This window comes from Clarias gariepinus, chromosome 14 (genome assembly GCF_024256425.1).
Source record: "Clarias gariepinus isolate MV-2021 ecotype Netherlands chromosome 14, CGAR_prim_01v2, whole genome shotgun sequence".
Lineage (NCBI taxonomy): Eukaryota > Metazoa > Chordata > Actinopteri > Siluriformes > Clariidae > Clarias > Clarias gariepinus.
Window position 1 is genome coordinate 25,029,110 of NC_071113.1, and position 16,438 is coordinate 25,045,547.

Sequence of the window (16,438 nt, forward strand, 5' to 3'; positions counted from 1 at the left end):
TCATTAGTGAGTATAATCAGGAAAAAAAAAAACGTTGAAACTATTCCACTGGGAATATGCGCCGTAATCAAAGCTGAAAGAGGAACAATTAGTGTTACATTTTTTTGGTGATCAGGCAAAAAAGGTGTGTGTGTGTGTGTGTGTATACATACACACTTTTGGAACAGAAAAACAGTTTGATGTACATTATATTTAATATTAATATCATATATATATATATATATATATATATATATATATATATATATATATATATATATATAAAACGTTTAGCATTTAGCAATAAATTTAGTATTATAATATCTGTACAAGCTTTTCTTTACCTAAAATGTGTATAAAAGTTTTGGCTGACTCTGTGTATATATAAAAGAAAGAGTTGGCCCTGTACCTTAACTAATGCATATTCAATTACAATCACCCTTTTTATCATTACTTTTCCTTACTGTTCCTCTTCTCATATTTCTCTAGTCTAGGAAAAAATGTAGAAAAACCAGACATGTTTGTTTTTGTGCCACATTTACTTGCTTGAAACTATTTTACCAAACAGAATAATAAATATATGATGAGAACAAGTGAATCTCTAAATGTGATTGCAGAATTTCATCACCATGACTCACCGAGTTAATAATATTCGAATAGACAATGCCTCAGTAATTAATATACATACATTATACAGACATTACAGGTTCGCCTGTGTATTAATATCTCTCGTACAAGTCAAAGCGTGCCAAATAGTTTAACATGGAAACGTTCTGACTGAGCATACAAATATAGGCCTACGCTGGACAAGCTGCAGTTGATGATCCATAAACTGATAATCCATAAGCCATCCATGTATTCAACAAACATTGGATAATATTTTTTTCCCCAAGCACTCATTCATATACACTTATGAAATATGACACAATAATAGACTGAATTGTACTATTCAGTGCTAGTATGAAAATAAATCACAGACACACTGACACTATTTATGCCTGGTCATTTCATGTGTCTTGTATTTCAGTTACATTATGATAAGATTTAAATATCCAATTGTCTGTGATTAGCCAGATTGAAATGCTGTACCACTCATAAACTGGTTGTCCTATGCAAACAATGGTTGCCATATATAAACAAAACTCCCATTTTCTTTAAGGGTGCCAGCATTCTTGAGATAGGGGGTCTACTTGGATTTAACTTAAAATGCCTTACATCCTGCATTAATCCAGGGAACAGTGACACATGAAACGATCAGGTGTAACAGGGTCATTCTGAAAGCAGGGTAGGAAACATGAGAAGCCTAAAAGACAGCCAAACGACATGGTATATTTCTCATCACCACTAGATTCACTGCTTTTCTGCAGAAGAGAGGAGATTACAAAAAGCCATCACTATTCAGCCATGCTGGCCACATTGGACAAAAACACTCAGCCAAGAAAACCAGGAAAAAGAACGAGGACAAGTACCGGGTTATAATATTCAAAGGTAAATAAACTCCAGAGACATATAATAAAGGTAAGAATAATTAAGTTTGAGTGCAAGAAACATTCTGGGGCATACAAATTTTTGCATTCAAAATGTAAAGCCATTTGATCCCTCTCTACCAATATAATCTGCTCAGTCCATGAGTTTTTCTTTGTTGTTAAGTAGCAATGCCACAGCGAGTTATTTTTAGTGCTCAATCACTCACTCACTCTCATCTTTACTCAATGCTTGGTTCTGAGAAGTGATTTCCAGTTAAAATAAAGCACAGAATTGATTCAAAATGGCTTCCAGCTTGACGATATTGCTATACACAGGACACAGGTTTTCATACCCCTGGTACTGCACTAAAATCATACAGGGAGCTGTTTGGGATTCAGTCCAACACCGTAAAAAAATGGAACAGCTCTGTGCAGTTCTAAGTGCATATAAATTTGGGGGGTTTAAATATGATGTAACCTTGTGGAATGTGATGCCCTTTGTTCCTATGAGCCTAACCAAAATGAATAGTGATTGGTATTTCGGTATGCAAAAGACAGATTATCAACACCACTGATTTTATTTTGACTGAATGACTGAATGCTGGAGTGCTAACAGTCATTTTTAAAGGTAAAGAGCTCTTTTGGTCCTTAGATTGTTTCGATCTGAGATTTGAGTGTGTGCAAATCCAAAGAACCCATGGAAACTGAAGATGTGAAAGAAGGACGAGCAGATCAATTCCTTCTGTCTCTCAATTCAGCCCTTGACAAACACCATAAAGTGTTCCACACACATTCCTGTGCCTCCACATCATTACTCCGCACCTGCACTGTGACGTCTTTGACCAGAGCATAATCTCAGAGTCAGACTCAGTCCTGCTAGGCACAGAGAGCGGGAAAAGAGAATGACCTCACTTTCTTTTTAGTACTTAGAGCTTTTTGTGAGGTTCCTGAGTCACTTTCTGACAGCCTGACGATAACTGTGTCTCTGGCCTTGGCCGGTGCCATTGCCTGTGCTGGGAGGAGCCTTGTCTCTGGTGCTGCACATGGCACTGCTCTCCTGGAGACTGGGGCTGGATGGAGCCCTCTGCAGAGAACCTTCCGCCAACAACATGGCCTCGAACACTGAAAGATCATCACTGCCACAGCGTTGTTTCGCTCTCAGCAGCATGCTATACGTCTCGTATCGTGTTTTCTAATGGGGAAGAGATAACATCATTTACATAATTCAATAGAGTCAGAGATAACATCATATACATCATTCCATTATGTCTAAAAGTAAATTATTTAACTGATTTAATTCTGTGTGGTAGTCTGAATGTACAATAGATAAAACAAATAACAGGTTTATTTGATTTTATTTGTGTAGCCCAGCCAATTACAAAACAAATTACTGCCCCAAAAAAATTTAAACATCAACTTTTTTGGCTACATCACCCATCCCATTCTTATATTGTGCGGTATACAACAGGTAGTTTTCGACCAAGGAATCTGATTTAACCAGCGGCATGCAATGGGATTTTTAACAATATGAATCACTCCAATCACAGGTGTTCTAACAATATTTAAATATACAGTACTGTAGGTCACCAGCATGTGTGAAAGTAGGCCTGTACTATTCACAGTATTGGAAAGAGGAGAGAGTAGCTACCTCCAAAATGAGCCCTGGAAGGAATTTCAGCAAAAAAAAAAACACATCTGTTGTCTTCTTGAATAACACTGTGTCATTAGTAATTGCTTCTATGCCGTTCTGTATAACCTCTGACCCGTCAATGTACAATGCTAACTAGCGTCTAACGCAAGGCTGAATTGCAAATCCCCCGGCTATGATATCTGCGGTACAGGGGCTGCACCCTTTTGCTTACGACCGCCCTACAGTCGTGTTGAATTCAGTACAACAGCACAACTCTTGTTTAATATTGCTTAAATAGACAAATCCTAAAAAAAAAAAACTTAGATAAAAGACAAACACATGCAGTTATGTTTCCTACCTTAATGCATTTTAATTAAAATATTTTTAACACAACTCTCAAACATTTCCTAGCCATGCAATACCCAAATGGAGTAGATTTATCAATTTTGCCCACAAAAAAAAAAAAAAAATCTATCTTGCAGCTGACCATATACTGTTCAATAAGTCCAGGCACTTTAAAGAATGCTGCTAAAATAATTCTTTGATGGCCAACTAAATAAACTAATGTAAGTCTAAATTGCTTAATAATATGCTTTATAATAAAATGCTTATTAATTTATAACAGTCTCACTTCAAACTCCAAATACTCTTCTCTAAGCCGGTATTCTTCAAGCTCACGACCTTTGACCTTCCGATCAGGTGGGTAAGAGCGAAGCTCTGCCAACTCTGTGGAGGTGCTATGAAAGCGAGCCTCATGAGCCTCTACTTGCTCCTCCTACACACACACACACACACACACAAACAGAGGTTATTGACTTCACATTGGCCTGAATGGGGTTAGATATTATATGTATAGTTGTACATGTTCTTGCTTAATCGTGAGACCTGTGAGAGTTTTGAAGCAGAGCCTGGTAGAAGCGGGCGACTGAATTTCTTCTGGGAGCCAATGGCAGCTGGGAGGGGTGGGGCAGAAAACATGGCTGCCACAGTATTGATGCGGGTGATCCAAGATTGCATTTGTTCTGCATTCCTGCACACACACACACACACACACACACATAGCATCAGACTTTGTTTTTTTTTTTTGTTAGCACCTGTCAGACAGACAGTGAAAACAATATGTTGAAATGATTTCTGTTTTGATTGATATGTGGTTAACTGCTATACATTTTACAATAGGGTGCATTAAAGAGCTGTATCACACACACACACACACACACACTCTTCCATTCCCTTAATAAATGTTGTAACTGGGGCAAACAGCAAGTGGAGCAGAACAAAATTGCCCGAGGGACTGGAATAAGCGGGATATAAAAAAAGCTTATCCAATTCAAAACATATATAAGATCAGCAATATGAAATTTAAAGTCCACCTTGGCTCCTAAGCACCTTGAGTCTTTGGGCTATTATGGAAGGGTATTTGATGTACATTATTTTATTGATTAACATTTATAACAAACTCTGTAAGAATAAAGAAATTCCCATAGTAAAACTTTTAAAAGTAAAAGTTTTCCAAATATCAAACAATTATAAAGGGTTAAAAAAAAAAACTAAACTCTTAAATATGTTTTACTGAGAGCATATCTGTCTTTATCTTTTATCATGACTCATGTTTCTCTATTTTTAAACATACATTTAAATGATGCAATCACACAAAACCAGACACCCGATGCATATCTGAGCTCTTTTTAAACCGTGTTATGACTTTAACCTGTGTTTAATTGGCTGTGTATCTTTGTGTTTGAATCAAGTTTGCACAAACCAAAAGTTAATGTGGCGAAATCCTACATTTAGCCTTCAGAGTGCTGATGTTACTGGAAAAAAACATCTGTGTTTCATTTTCAAGAACGTTCTCCTGTTAAAGATCACTTTAAACAAATTGGAGTGATTATGTCCAGGGTTCCGCACAAGTAAATTCTCAAGATAAAATCAAAGTGAAAGGATGGATTGTGAGACGAAATTCACACAGAAAAAAGTTCAGATGGAGAAAGTCCTACAGTACTTTGGCTTCAGTTTTCATAAAACTTAAAAATAAAACTATGGAATTAGAAACATAACCAGCAATGTATGAGGGTGAGTCAAAAATTATCCGCATTTTAGTTAAATTGCAACTTTGCACCATTTGTCATATGTAATCAGCATTGCCGTTCAACTCTACTGTCTCCCCAGTCACTGCTGTGCAGGTGTGAATCTATTACATCAGTTCATTTGTAACTGTGGTGCAAGCAAAAATGGATGTCCTACTTTTGATTCGAAGAAGAGCAGCATGCAGTGATTATTATAATTTTTTTTCGTGGTCTGAGGGTGTACCTGGTGCTGTTATTTAATGAAGCCTTCATGCACAGTATGGCTGTAGGCTCACTAAGTAACGGCCTTCATTTCTGCAGTTGTGCGAAGGGGCTGGGCCATGGGAAAATGGCACGGCCGGGTAACAATCATCTTTAATGGATCTTAACCAGGCAGAGAGTTTAGCTTATGGTCCTAGAGGTCCTGGAGGTCTACAGAGCAGAATCGCACATCGGACGCTTAAAACGTGGAAGATTGGCATGCGAACGAGGGGGTTGTAATACGCCCCCCCCCCCGCCCCCCCCCCCTCCCCCCCCGCCCCCCCCCATGTACTACAGATGAGAGCTCACAGAGTGAGCGGCAGAAAACGGAACAGAAAAATCTTCAATCGCCGACCAAGAAAAAGTTCAAGTCAACCATCATCTAGAACTTTTACAGTATGCTTGGAGTTTTCTGAGATTCTTAAGGGCCAGCATTGGAACATTATTAGAAAACAAAGTTTAACAATCAACAGTGCTCGTTACAGGGAAACGCTTAATGAAGAGAGGAAGCCTAAACGCAGATTTAACACAGAAAACCGCTTTCCAAGGGCATTGTGATCTTGCCTGACGATGCACTGTCGACACACTGCAAAAACTTTGTTTTGAGGTGTTAAAGCAATCTGATCTTGCTTTATAGGACTTTTACTGTTTGGTTTCCTGAAAGCAGCAGAAGTGAAGACAGTGGTGCATTTATGTCTCGCAGATCAGCTGAAATATAAAAGCTTGTTGACAGATGGACAAAATGCACTGAAAAGCCCGGAGATTATGTTAAAAAATTATGTACTTGGCTTTTCTAAAGGTTAATTAAAATAAATACATTTTGACTTGCCCTTGTATTTGGTTTAACTGCAGTATGTTTAAAAATGTTGAAAAATGAATCAAACAGTTTTCTTATAATCGCTTTATATACTGTAAGTGTGTCTGAATCTTATGTTTGCTTAAGGTGATGAGTACAGACTCCAACACAAGGTGTCTCTGTTTTTAGATTTTTTTTAATGTGCTCACGTCTGGCCCAGAGTTCGAAGCTGAATGGCTTTACTGTTCTTGCATCCACCCGCAAGTTCCTTGTGTTGAATTTGGGTCTGGTTCATAACATTACAACATTGAAACCGTGGTTAAGTTGCTTTAGTGAATTATGTCCCCCTTAGGTTGGCAGGAGCAGAAGTTGCAAGTGAACATGTATAGTGAATGTACGTTTGGAGAGCAATGGGATACAGTGAGGATTTTCTGCACATGAAACTCACGGAGCTTGGAACAGGTAGACCCTCCAGTCGGCCGTGCGCAGGTAGAACACGTTAGGCCGCTTGTGATAATCAGTGGCTCTTATAGCCAGCGAGTGATGGATGGACACGGCATTCTTCAGATCTTCATCAGAAAGCTGTTTATCCGGTCGGTACTCACCCTGAAACAAAGAACATCTTGTATTAAACAATAAACATGAAATAAATACAAAGTGACAGCATCACTAAAACATTCCCATCTCATAATGCCTTGTTGTCTGGCCTGCGTTAGCATATTGAAACATGACAGGGTTTTATGGATTATCAAGCAAACATAAGTGCAAGCTAAAATGATCTTTGATATGTTCACATTTTTTTTGAGACTCATGTGCTGATGTAACCTCTAGACTTAGAACAGCTACGTGCACAAGTGTAATCTTACATGAATCTAATTTAGAGTTTAGTGTAGAAAAGTTTTTATTTATTTTTACCCTTTTACACAGTGGGGCTCGCTTTGGCAACTTTGGAGGAGAAAAACAGCTTTGTAAAAACAGGAGCTCTAGTGAGCAAGAGCCTGTGCTATGTGTTTTCCTAATGGAGCCGGGTGAGCAGAATTACTGGCACTGTTCTGGAGGAGGGATAGAAACTTTAATCATAACCTCGGCAGAACAGTAAAGCCATTCAGCATCAAACTCCGGGCCAGAAAGAAAAAAATCTTTCTGAAAAATCTTAAAACAGAGACCACTTGTGTTGGAGTCTGTACTCATTACCTACCTAAAGCAAACATAAGATTCAGACACACTTACAGTATATAAAACCCAACCCTTAAAAACCCCTTATATACATCTGTGGTACAATGCATTTAATACTATAACTAACTCTTGTGCAGCAGGAAGGTACAACAGATTAAGGTAGGTACAACAGAACTTCATAAAATTTAACTTTTATCATGAATGTAGTTTTCTGACAGCAGGCAGGTTAAAGGAAAATCTTTGCTTTTAGAGTATTAAACATCACATTAATAATATAAAATTAAAAATCATCAATAATTTACTGAACTACTTATTTGTCTTCCAACTGGTTGTGGATTATTTCCCAACAGGCCAGCGGACGTTCTTTTTATGGACTTAATTCACCGTTTACAAAAAACATCTGGAAGCTTTAAGGAAAAAAAAAAAAGACCACCACTGAGAGTGTCACAGAGATTAAGGACGCTTCCCCTCGTCAAAAGTCTAGCGTGTTAATAACAGCAGCTGCTTAGCTTGCTACATGACTTCCCCCTTGTGAAGCCTTAAATGAACAGTGCAGTGATCCTACAGTAGGAAAGCAAGGAATACAGCTAATAGAGAGACAAAGTCTTCTCACCTTCTGGAGGTAAAGAATAAGACCCTTCAGGACAGCATAAAACGTCTTCCACCCTCTCTTTCCTCGTGGGGCTGGAATTCAGAAAATCATGTTAATGTTATCCTTGACAAAGAACTATGAATAGCTGGACATTTCATTTTCATTCTAAACACACTGTCATAACGCAATTTTAAGTCAAAGGCAAACAATGACAAGAACATCTTGATTGTTAGATTAGCAACTAATCAAAAACCAGGTGTTCATTTTTTCCACTGTGTCCAAGTGTTTATTTTTCCACTGGCTCATTCTAGTGAAGGTCTTGGCACAGAAGCAAATGGAATTAGTTAGGGATACAGTATCCATTACTAGATTTTATTTGGTCCAAGAAACAGCTGCTTCTGGCGATAATGTATACATCGGGGAAAGTATCACTATCACACTAGAGACAAAGTAATATTCTTATATTTTATGAAATAGACCTCAGGCTGTAAGAAATGCATGTTGGTTAAGCTCTGGCACTTTTTATAAATGAACTGTGAGAAGATCATGTATAAGCAAATCACAAAATATGTCCACACTATCATGGACAAATTCAAAGCAGAATAAATACATTTTCATTGTACAAAAATTGTTTTCAGAATTTTTGTCCCTTTCTGAAAAATATATTTAAGTGAATGGAAAAAGTCTCCCCTCACATCTGTGATAGATTTAATTAAGAAATTAATAACCAACAACATACAGTATATATAGGTGCATCTTAACAAAGTATAATTATCCAATCTATGTGGTATTGTAAAAAGAAGGACGCGAGACACCAGACCCAACAACGCAGAAGGGCTGAAGGCCGTTATCAGAACAACCTTGGCTTGCATAACACCTCAGCAATGGCCACAGACTGATCACCTCCACGTAACATTGCTGCAGTAATTTATGCAAAGGGAGTCCTGACCAAGTATTGAGTGCTGTTCATATTCATACTTCTCAGTAGTAGTTTTTTAAATTGGTCTTAAGTTGTTGGTCTTTGGGCTGCTCCCAGCAAGAAGTCGCCACAGTGGACACTTGATCCACATACAGGTTTTTACGCCGGATGCCCTTCCTGCTTAAGACCGGCACTGCATTCAGTGGCTGGGGTTTGGTCACTAATTGGTCTTAAGTAATGTTATAATTTTCTAAGGTACTAAATTTTAAGTTCTCGTTAGCTTTAAGCAATAATCATCAAATTAAAAAAAAAAAAAAAATCTATAAACAATTGAAATATATATATATATATATATATATATATATATATATATATATATATGTATGTGTGTAATGAATTTATATAAAATACGACTTTTACTTTTTGAATTGAACTACTGAAATAAAAACTTTTCAATGATAATCTAATTTATTGAGTTGCACATTGAGATGATCAAACTTTTAAAATCAAGATCAAAAACTATTTGGTCCTCATCTGTTCATATATATATATATTTAACTTTTTCTTATTTTTCCTAAAACTTTTAGATGACATGGTGAACAATGACATGACAGAGTTTCAGGAAAGTTGTGAGCGCACTCGTCCTGGCTTACACTCAGTCTCTGCCTTTTGTCCTTCTACCATTTCTTTCTTGTTACCTTATTGACACAAGATTAAAACATTTTATTATTTATAATAAAACCTTGGGTTTTAATAAGTATAGCAAAGGACACTTTATATTATTAGAGGTGTTTTGCAAGCCCAGGTCGTTCTGATAACGGCCTTCAGCTCTTAAGTGTGCTAAAATTCTTATAAAATGTAATGTGTTATGTCTGATGTTTGAAATATTTTACCTGTGTTAAATGAACCTTTGCCTTGATGGGCCACATTCCAAAAAAACAATATTAAAAAAGTGAGACATTTGCACCCTCTAGTGGCTAGCAGTGTGTGTAGCACCATATTAATGAATGCAGTCCTTTCCAGAAGATATTCCCTATTCTGTAGGAAACAGTCATTATTTCTCTCACACTCCAGCCACATGCTTTGCTCTATAAATTAACTGTCTGCACTTAAATTGATAAAGTAGTAAATAACAGAACATACTTCTTTTGCCGTCACAGTCAGCATGGACTTTCCGCACCAGGAAACCCGTCTTGTAGAGAAGTGCACCAGACGCTGGCACTATCCCACTCCCTGTGCACTTCACACCTCTTGAATCTGTCTCTTCACGATGCTCTCCCAACTCTGAAAATGACTTGCGCAACTCCTCTTCATCGCTAAAGAACATAAATAAAAAAAATCTCATTAGCTCAGACACACAAACCCAATTCTTACTAAAAATGAAGCCCTCAGGATGATCAATTAGGGTTACAGTAGAACATTTAATTACTACTGAGTTAAATACAAAGCTCTACTGGCCTATTCTAAGCAGCTTGGTGTGAAGAAATCAACTGTGGGAGCAATTATTAGAAAATGGAAGACATTCAAGACCACTGATCATCTTCCTCGATCTGGAGCTCCACGCAAGATCTCACCCCTAGAGCTGGGACTAAAGTAACAAAGGCTACCATCAGTAACACACTGCGCTGCCAGGGACTCAAAGTGTCAGACGTGTCCCCCTGCTTAAGTAAGTACATGTCCAGGCCCGTCTAAAGTTTGCTAGAGAGAATTTGGATGATTCAGAAGAGAATTAGGAAATTGTTATATGGTCAGAGGAAATCAAAATAGAACTTTTTGGTTAAAAAAAAAAAAAAAAAAAAGAAAGAAAGAATGCTGAGTTGCATCCAAAGAACACCATACCTACTGTGAAGCATGGGAGTGGAAACATCATGCTTTGGGGCTGTTTTTTTGTCAGTTAGTGACCAGGAGGACTGATCCGTGTAAAGAAAAGAATGAAAGGGGCCATGTAACGTGAGATTTTAAGTGAAAACCTCCTTCCATCAGCAAGGGCATTAAAGACGAAATGTGGCTGGGTCTTTCAGCATGACTATGATCCCAAACACACCTCCCGGGCAACCGGCACAAGAGTTGAAAGTCCAATAACCGTGTTGCCCAGCGACAGCCCCAAAACATCACTGCTCTAGAGGAGAACTGCATGGAGGAATGGGCCAAAATACCAGCAACAGTGAGTGAAAACCTTGTGAAGACTTGGAGAAAACGTTGTCAACAAAGAGTATATAACAAAGTATTGAGATGAAATTTTGTTATTGATCAAATACTTATTTTCCATTATAATTTGCAAAGAAATTCTTTAAAAATCCTACAATGTGATTTTCAGTTTTTTTTTTTCCTTCTTCTTATTTTGTCTCTCATAGTTGAGGTATACCTATGATAAAAATTACAGGCCTCTCTCATCTTTATAAGTGGGAGAACTTGCACAATTGGTGACTGACTTCACTGCCCCATTGTAGCACTAGCATAAGTACCCGTCACTGATGGAAAAATAGATTGAAGAAATAGTTATAAGGTTAAAGATAAAAATAAGCTGATCAGCTTTAATGTAATCAATGTAATGTATTTTTATTTCAGGCTGAAGCCCACGTACATGCCTGCCTGTCTTTCTGTACGGCATAAATTATTAATATAAAAAAAAAAAAAAGAAAAGAAAAGAAATTGTAAGGTTGAGTATCTTGCATCTCTGCCATCAGTCAAATGCTCTCCCTGTTCGGTAATCAGAGAGAAAATCACAGATGAGAAATTGAAAAAGTAGATCAGATAAAGATCGAGTTTTATCTTAAAACGACTTCAGTGCGTTACAATTCACTGATACCACTTCAGCGCTATTTCAGCGGCAAAAATATGTACTAATTCCAGTAAAAATATTCAGTTTAGCTTTTCTAATTAACATCTATTGGTGCAGGTGTTTGTTTACATTGAGCGAGTAGCTTATTAGTAGCTTATTTTAAAGTAGATGATTAAATCAGGGACATAACTGTTCATAACTCCACATTTTGAGTAGAATTATACCACAATTTTAATTATGGTGCAGGTTAAACTTTAATTATGGTGCAGGTTGATTTAAGACACGGCCAAAGTTTTTATGTTTTCTCAACATGCTTACGGTACAGAGATGCTTTCATTGTGACCATATTGCTTGCTTAAATTTTTTTTTCTGCTAATAAACACATCAAACCATGTAAAACCATTGATAAATTGATTCGGAATACAAACTAGTTATTTCTATAGATAAAATATAAAAACAACTTGTACAAGGAAAAAAAAACAAATGGTAATGCTACAGAAGTACATTTTTAAACCTGTATTTTAAAACACTTATAGAGCAATAGCAATGTTTCTGAAACACACTTTACAGAGCATTGAAACTATGTTGAGCTCGAACTGATACTTTGGGTTAAGAGTAGAATTTTTTTTCAAGCCATCAAAATAGGGATTTGATACTCAATGTAAAACTCCACCCCAGCACTGGGTTTATTATTTACTTCTTGGTATTAATACGAACTTCTGAAATCAGCGAAGCTTTACTTTAAAAAGAAGCAGCCAGGCAGTCAGCCAGCAACACATTAGATAGTCCAAGTTAGAGGTTAGAAAGCATGCTTTAATTTCTCAGCATCATGCTGAGGCAACATATGGTTTCCGGAAATACTTCATCAGTTCATACACAGTTTCATATGGGATTTTATTCATTAGCAACTAGATGAGCTATCCAGAAGCAAAGAGGTAAAACCAGCGACTTTATTCTTTTGAAACAACACCACAGTGCCACAAATCGGTTAGAAGGTTGTAATCACTTGCCTTGAGAACACTGTGGTTTTGTGATTCTATAAAACCATTTCGCTGTTATATAAGCTACAGTGAACATGTCAAAATCAATAAGATAAATTCTGCTGAAATACTGTGCCATTTTACAGCTCAAAGCGTAAGCCAAAAAAGCTAAAATGGATCTTAACCAGAGGCTGAACCCTGAGTGATTTCATCACCGACAGGCTGAGCGAAAGTGCAGCGGTCAACCTCGCACACAAACACGAGTGACTGAGGGAGGCATGTGCGGAAAACTTCAAGCCTGTTGCCTGGTAACTGCCAGCATAATCTCACACAAAGGAACCAAAAAAATAATAGAGAGAAATGAGAGGAAGACTGACATGTACACGAGGAACGTTAAGACAAAAGAAAGAGAAACATACCACTGTTAATCATACAGTAATGCATAATATGATATTCAAGTCTGTTTTTCATGCATGCAATTTTGTAGTTATACAGATTACACCAGTACGTGGCTGTGCAAAATGGTTTAGTGTAGTATACAGGATTTTTTCATTAGGTTCATTAAAATTCCTGTGCAAGCAAAGCGCTTCAGAAGCTATACAAGGTGACATTCCCAGACTATCCTGCACATTTTGTTTTAAATAATTCCCAGAAACAGACTTTATCTGAAAGCCAAGTTAGTAACTTCCCATATAAACTAGACTACGAAACACTGTTTTCCAGTCAGTCATTGTTGAGGATCATAAGAAATTAATGTATATGGAAGAACAAAGGCTTGGCAGAGGCTGATGTGTGGATTATCAAAAGAGCAAGGAGTTGGAACAAACAATGTCATGCAAGACGGTGTGTGATAGAAAATGAGGACACACAAAATACACATACAGACGCGAACACACACCCACACATCCGCGAAAAGAACCTCACAGTAACATATGCACTTGCATGAAAAAGAAGAGGTCTTAAATAAGCTATCCTAAATTCACTTCATTTTGATGCATACACAATACTCTGCCCACACATGCACCTTCCTCTTCACTCTTACATTCTTGTTACCCTACATAAACTCCTATCTTTAGACATGACCCCACTTTGGAATTATGACCCTCTATATTTTATATTTTGCAGAAATGCATTAAAGGTAACACCTATGTTATTCACAGTACACACCTTTGAATTAATGTGAGAACTTTTCCACCAAATTATTGCTAACAAGTATACGTTAGGTTTAAATATTACAAGTCCTTAAACCTAATACACCTCTCTATACATTCATCATCTAGATCGCAGCAAGAACCATTTGAAAACACACAGTAGCTTTGTCATTTTCACAGCCATCAAGCATCATTTCAAAAGCTATTAATCTTCTAAGACAAGCTATAGAACCGTGACATTTAGCCAAGCTGTGAAAAATAGAGGCCAACAATTAAAAGATGACATTAAATCTCAACAGGATAATACACAAATGAAAAACGAGAGGAGTCACAGAAATACCACTGGCAGCAGGCACTGAGCAGAACTTAATCTGTTACACATGCACTTGGGATGAGTTAAAGAAATTAATGAAATTATAGAAATTCAGCACAACACAAAGCTCTTCCAAAGATCTGTGCATAACTGGCAGGAAATCAGAACAGAACATCTCTCCAAAAAATTATTTATCTAACAGGCACTAAAGCTAAAATAAAAAAAGACTATATAAAATATAGAAAATATAAGTTTAATTATTTTACAGTATATCTGGCCATGGATATAGGGTCTATTGATACAGGCCAAATCTGGGCCTTAATTCTGGGTCTTTTGTTAATGTTGTCAATGATGACTGATTGAAATGGAGGAAAAAGTGCAAATACTAACACTGATGTTAAAAAAAAAAAAGAAAAATCATCCGACATTAGCAATGTTTCGTGGAAAATATTTCTTTAGTCTGATAGAAATCATTTAAATTAGTGATTCCAACTAAACTGTTTGGGCTGATCTGATAAGATATGTGTACAAAGCATTTAATCAGAATATAAAATTTTCTTTTTTTATATATATTTGCATACAGTATAAGTGATTTTGCCTGCTGTGATGGGTTTAATCTGCTGGAAATTTAGAGATGTAAGAAAAAGGGATGAGAGATTTCAGCTAAAGTGTTCACAAAGATGCTTATCCGAATTAGCCATGTAATATTAACCATGTAAACATTTTTTTTTATACCACGTGTGGGTAACGTTAGTTATTACTGGGGAATAAAATAGTGCTGATCAGTAAATCCTTACTTTGGACTCTCATCCACAGTGTCCCTGCCTAAGCAAAGGGATACTTACTGGCAAGGATTACATATGCTTATATTTCATCAAACACAGAAGGAGGGGCTTACAGTACAAGAAAATATTAGAAGCAAAGTTTCTTTCCATTAAACTTGTCACAAGAACTAATGTTACACCATGTAGCATAAACAAAAAATGTTTACATGGCTAATATTTCCCTCCTGAACAAATTATTAAAGATTTACACCACTTCTCTCATTTTAATTAAAAATTCATTTTAATCAGAATAGACAAAGCCAGACTATCCCGAGTATGTTATAAGGTGTTTACATGATGCATTTTAATTCAGATGTGGTCAGTATTCCAATTAGCACTGGAATATTAGAGTCTAATGTAAATGCACCTATTCGTGAACACTTTATCCTGGTCAGGATTGTAGTGAATCCAGAGCCTACTCCAAGGACTTGGTGTTAGGTTTAAATACATCCTAGAATCGACACCAATGCATTTGATAGGTAGGAGGAAATCCCAGGCAAAAGCAAGGGCAACATGCAAATGGCTACACACACAGCACTGGATCAAACCTGGGATCCTGCAGCTGTGAGGTAGGAACATTACTTGCTCTGTCACCAAATCATCCATATGTAGTCATGTATCTGAATTACTTTAGGTGTTGCATACTGTAGGTCTATAAATGACACTCATCATCTCAACACATAACTGACACACAAGTGCAAGTTGAACTTACTGTAGCGCTGTGATACTTGTTACTCATGTTAATAACCTACTTACTTATGATTTTATTCATTGTTGTAATGCTAACATACAGTGGTACCTTGGCATATGAACGCACCACCTTCCAAAATTTTGCCTAAAGAAGAATTTTCGTCAAAAGAGCACGCAAACAGTATGTCCAGTTGCACATATTTTCGTTTGTGCGCACATATGGTTGCGAATGCATCCAGGAGCTGCTCAGAACTTGTTTGTTTACATATTTTTTGATGGGATTTTTTTTTTGCCATTTCGTTCATGATTTAGTCAAGACATAGCACCATGGGTCCCAAGAATGTTATGTTTGTGGCTGGAACAGATGATCTGCATTTACATTACCACTTACTGTATGGAAAAATGTGTTTCACAATGCAAATTTTTGCTTTTAAAAAACTGGCCTCTGGAATAAATTACATTTGTCTGACGAGGTACCACTGTTAGTAATAATCCATGTCAATTTTACATCTAAATATAGACAAATTTTACCAACTAAAGCATGACTAAGCATCTGATCTGCAGTGATCCTCGGCTGTGTAATTAAGCCTTTCACATTAAGCCCTAATTTGGACTAGAACAACAACAACAAAAATAACAGAAGAATCCCAACATCACCCTGCCACCACTGGGCTACAATATTACATTAAACAGGATGACTCCATGGACTCCTAATGTTTACATCATTCAATCAGCATGATGCAAAAGGTACCTGGATTCAGGTAACTTTTCACCGCTCATTAAGACTTCTGCATGCTCTTGAGAGACACTTTC

General features: G+C 37.0%; 1 protein-coding gene across 6 annotated transcripts in view; it reads right to left on the bottom strand.

The window, feature by feature from the left end:
• Positions 1–311: 311 nt before the first annotated feature.
• Positions 312–16,438, bottom strand: part of LOC128541319 (PH and SEC7 domain-containing protein 1-like) — a 53,564-nt gene continuing 37,437 nt past the window's right edge. For all 6 annotated transcript variants that reach the window (XM_053511677.1, XM_053511679.1, XM_053511681.1 and 3 more), the window contains 6 exons: positions 10,029–10,201; positions 7,988–8,058; positions 6,647–6,804; positions 3,961–4,105; positions 3,707–3,850; positions 312–2,637 (listed from right to left, as the gene is read on the bottom strand). In XM_053511677.1, the coding sequence (XP_053367652.1) occupies positions 2,398–2,637; positions 3,707–3,850; positions 3,961–4,105; positions 6,647–6,804; positions 7,988–8,058; positions 10,029–10,201 (931 nt within the window). In that variant the 3' untranslated portion in view covers positions 312–2,397. The remainder of the gene's footprint in view (positions 2,638–3,706; positions 3,851–3,960; positions 4,106–6,646; positions 6,805–7,987; positions 8,059–10,028; positions 10,202–16,438) is intronic.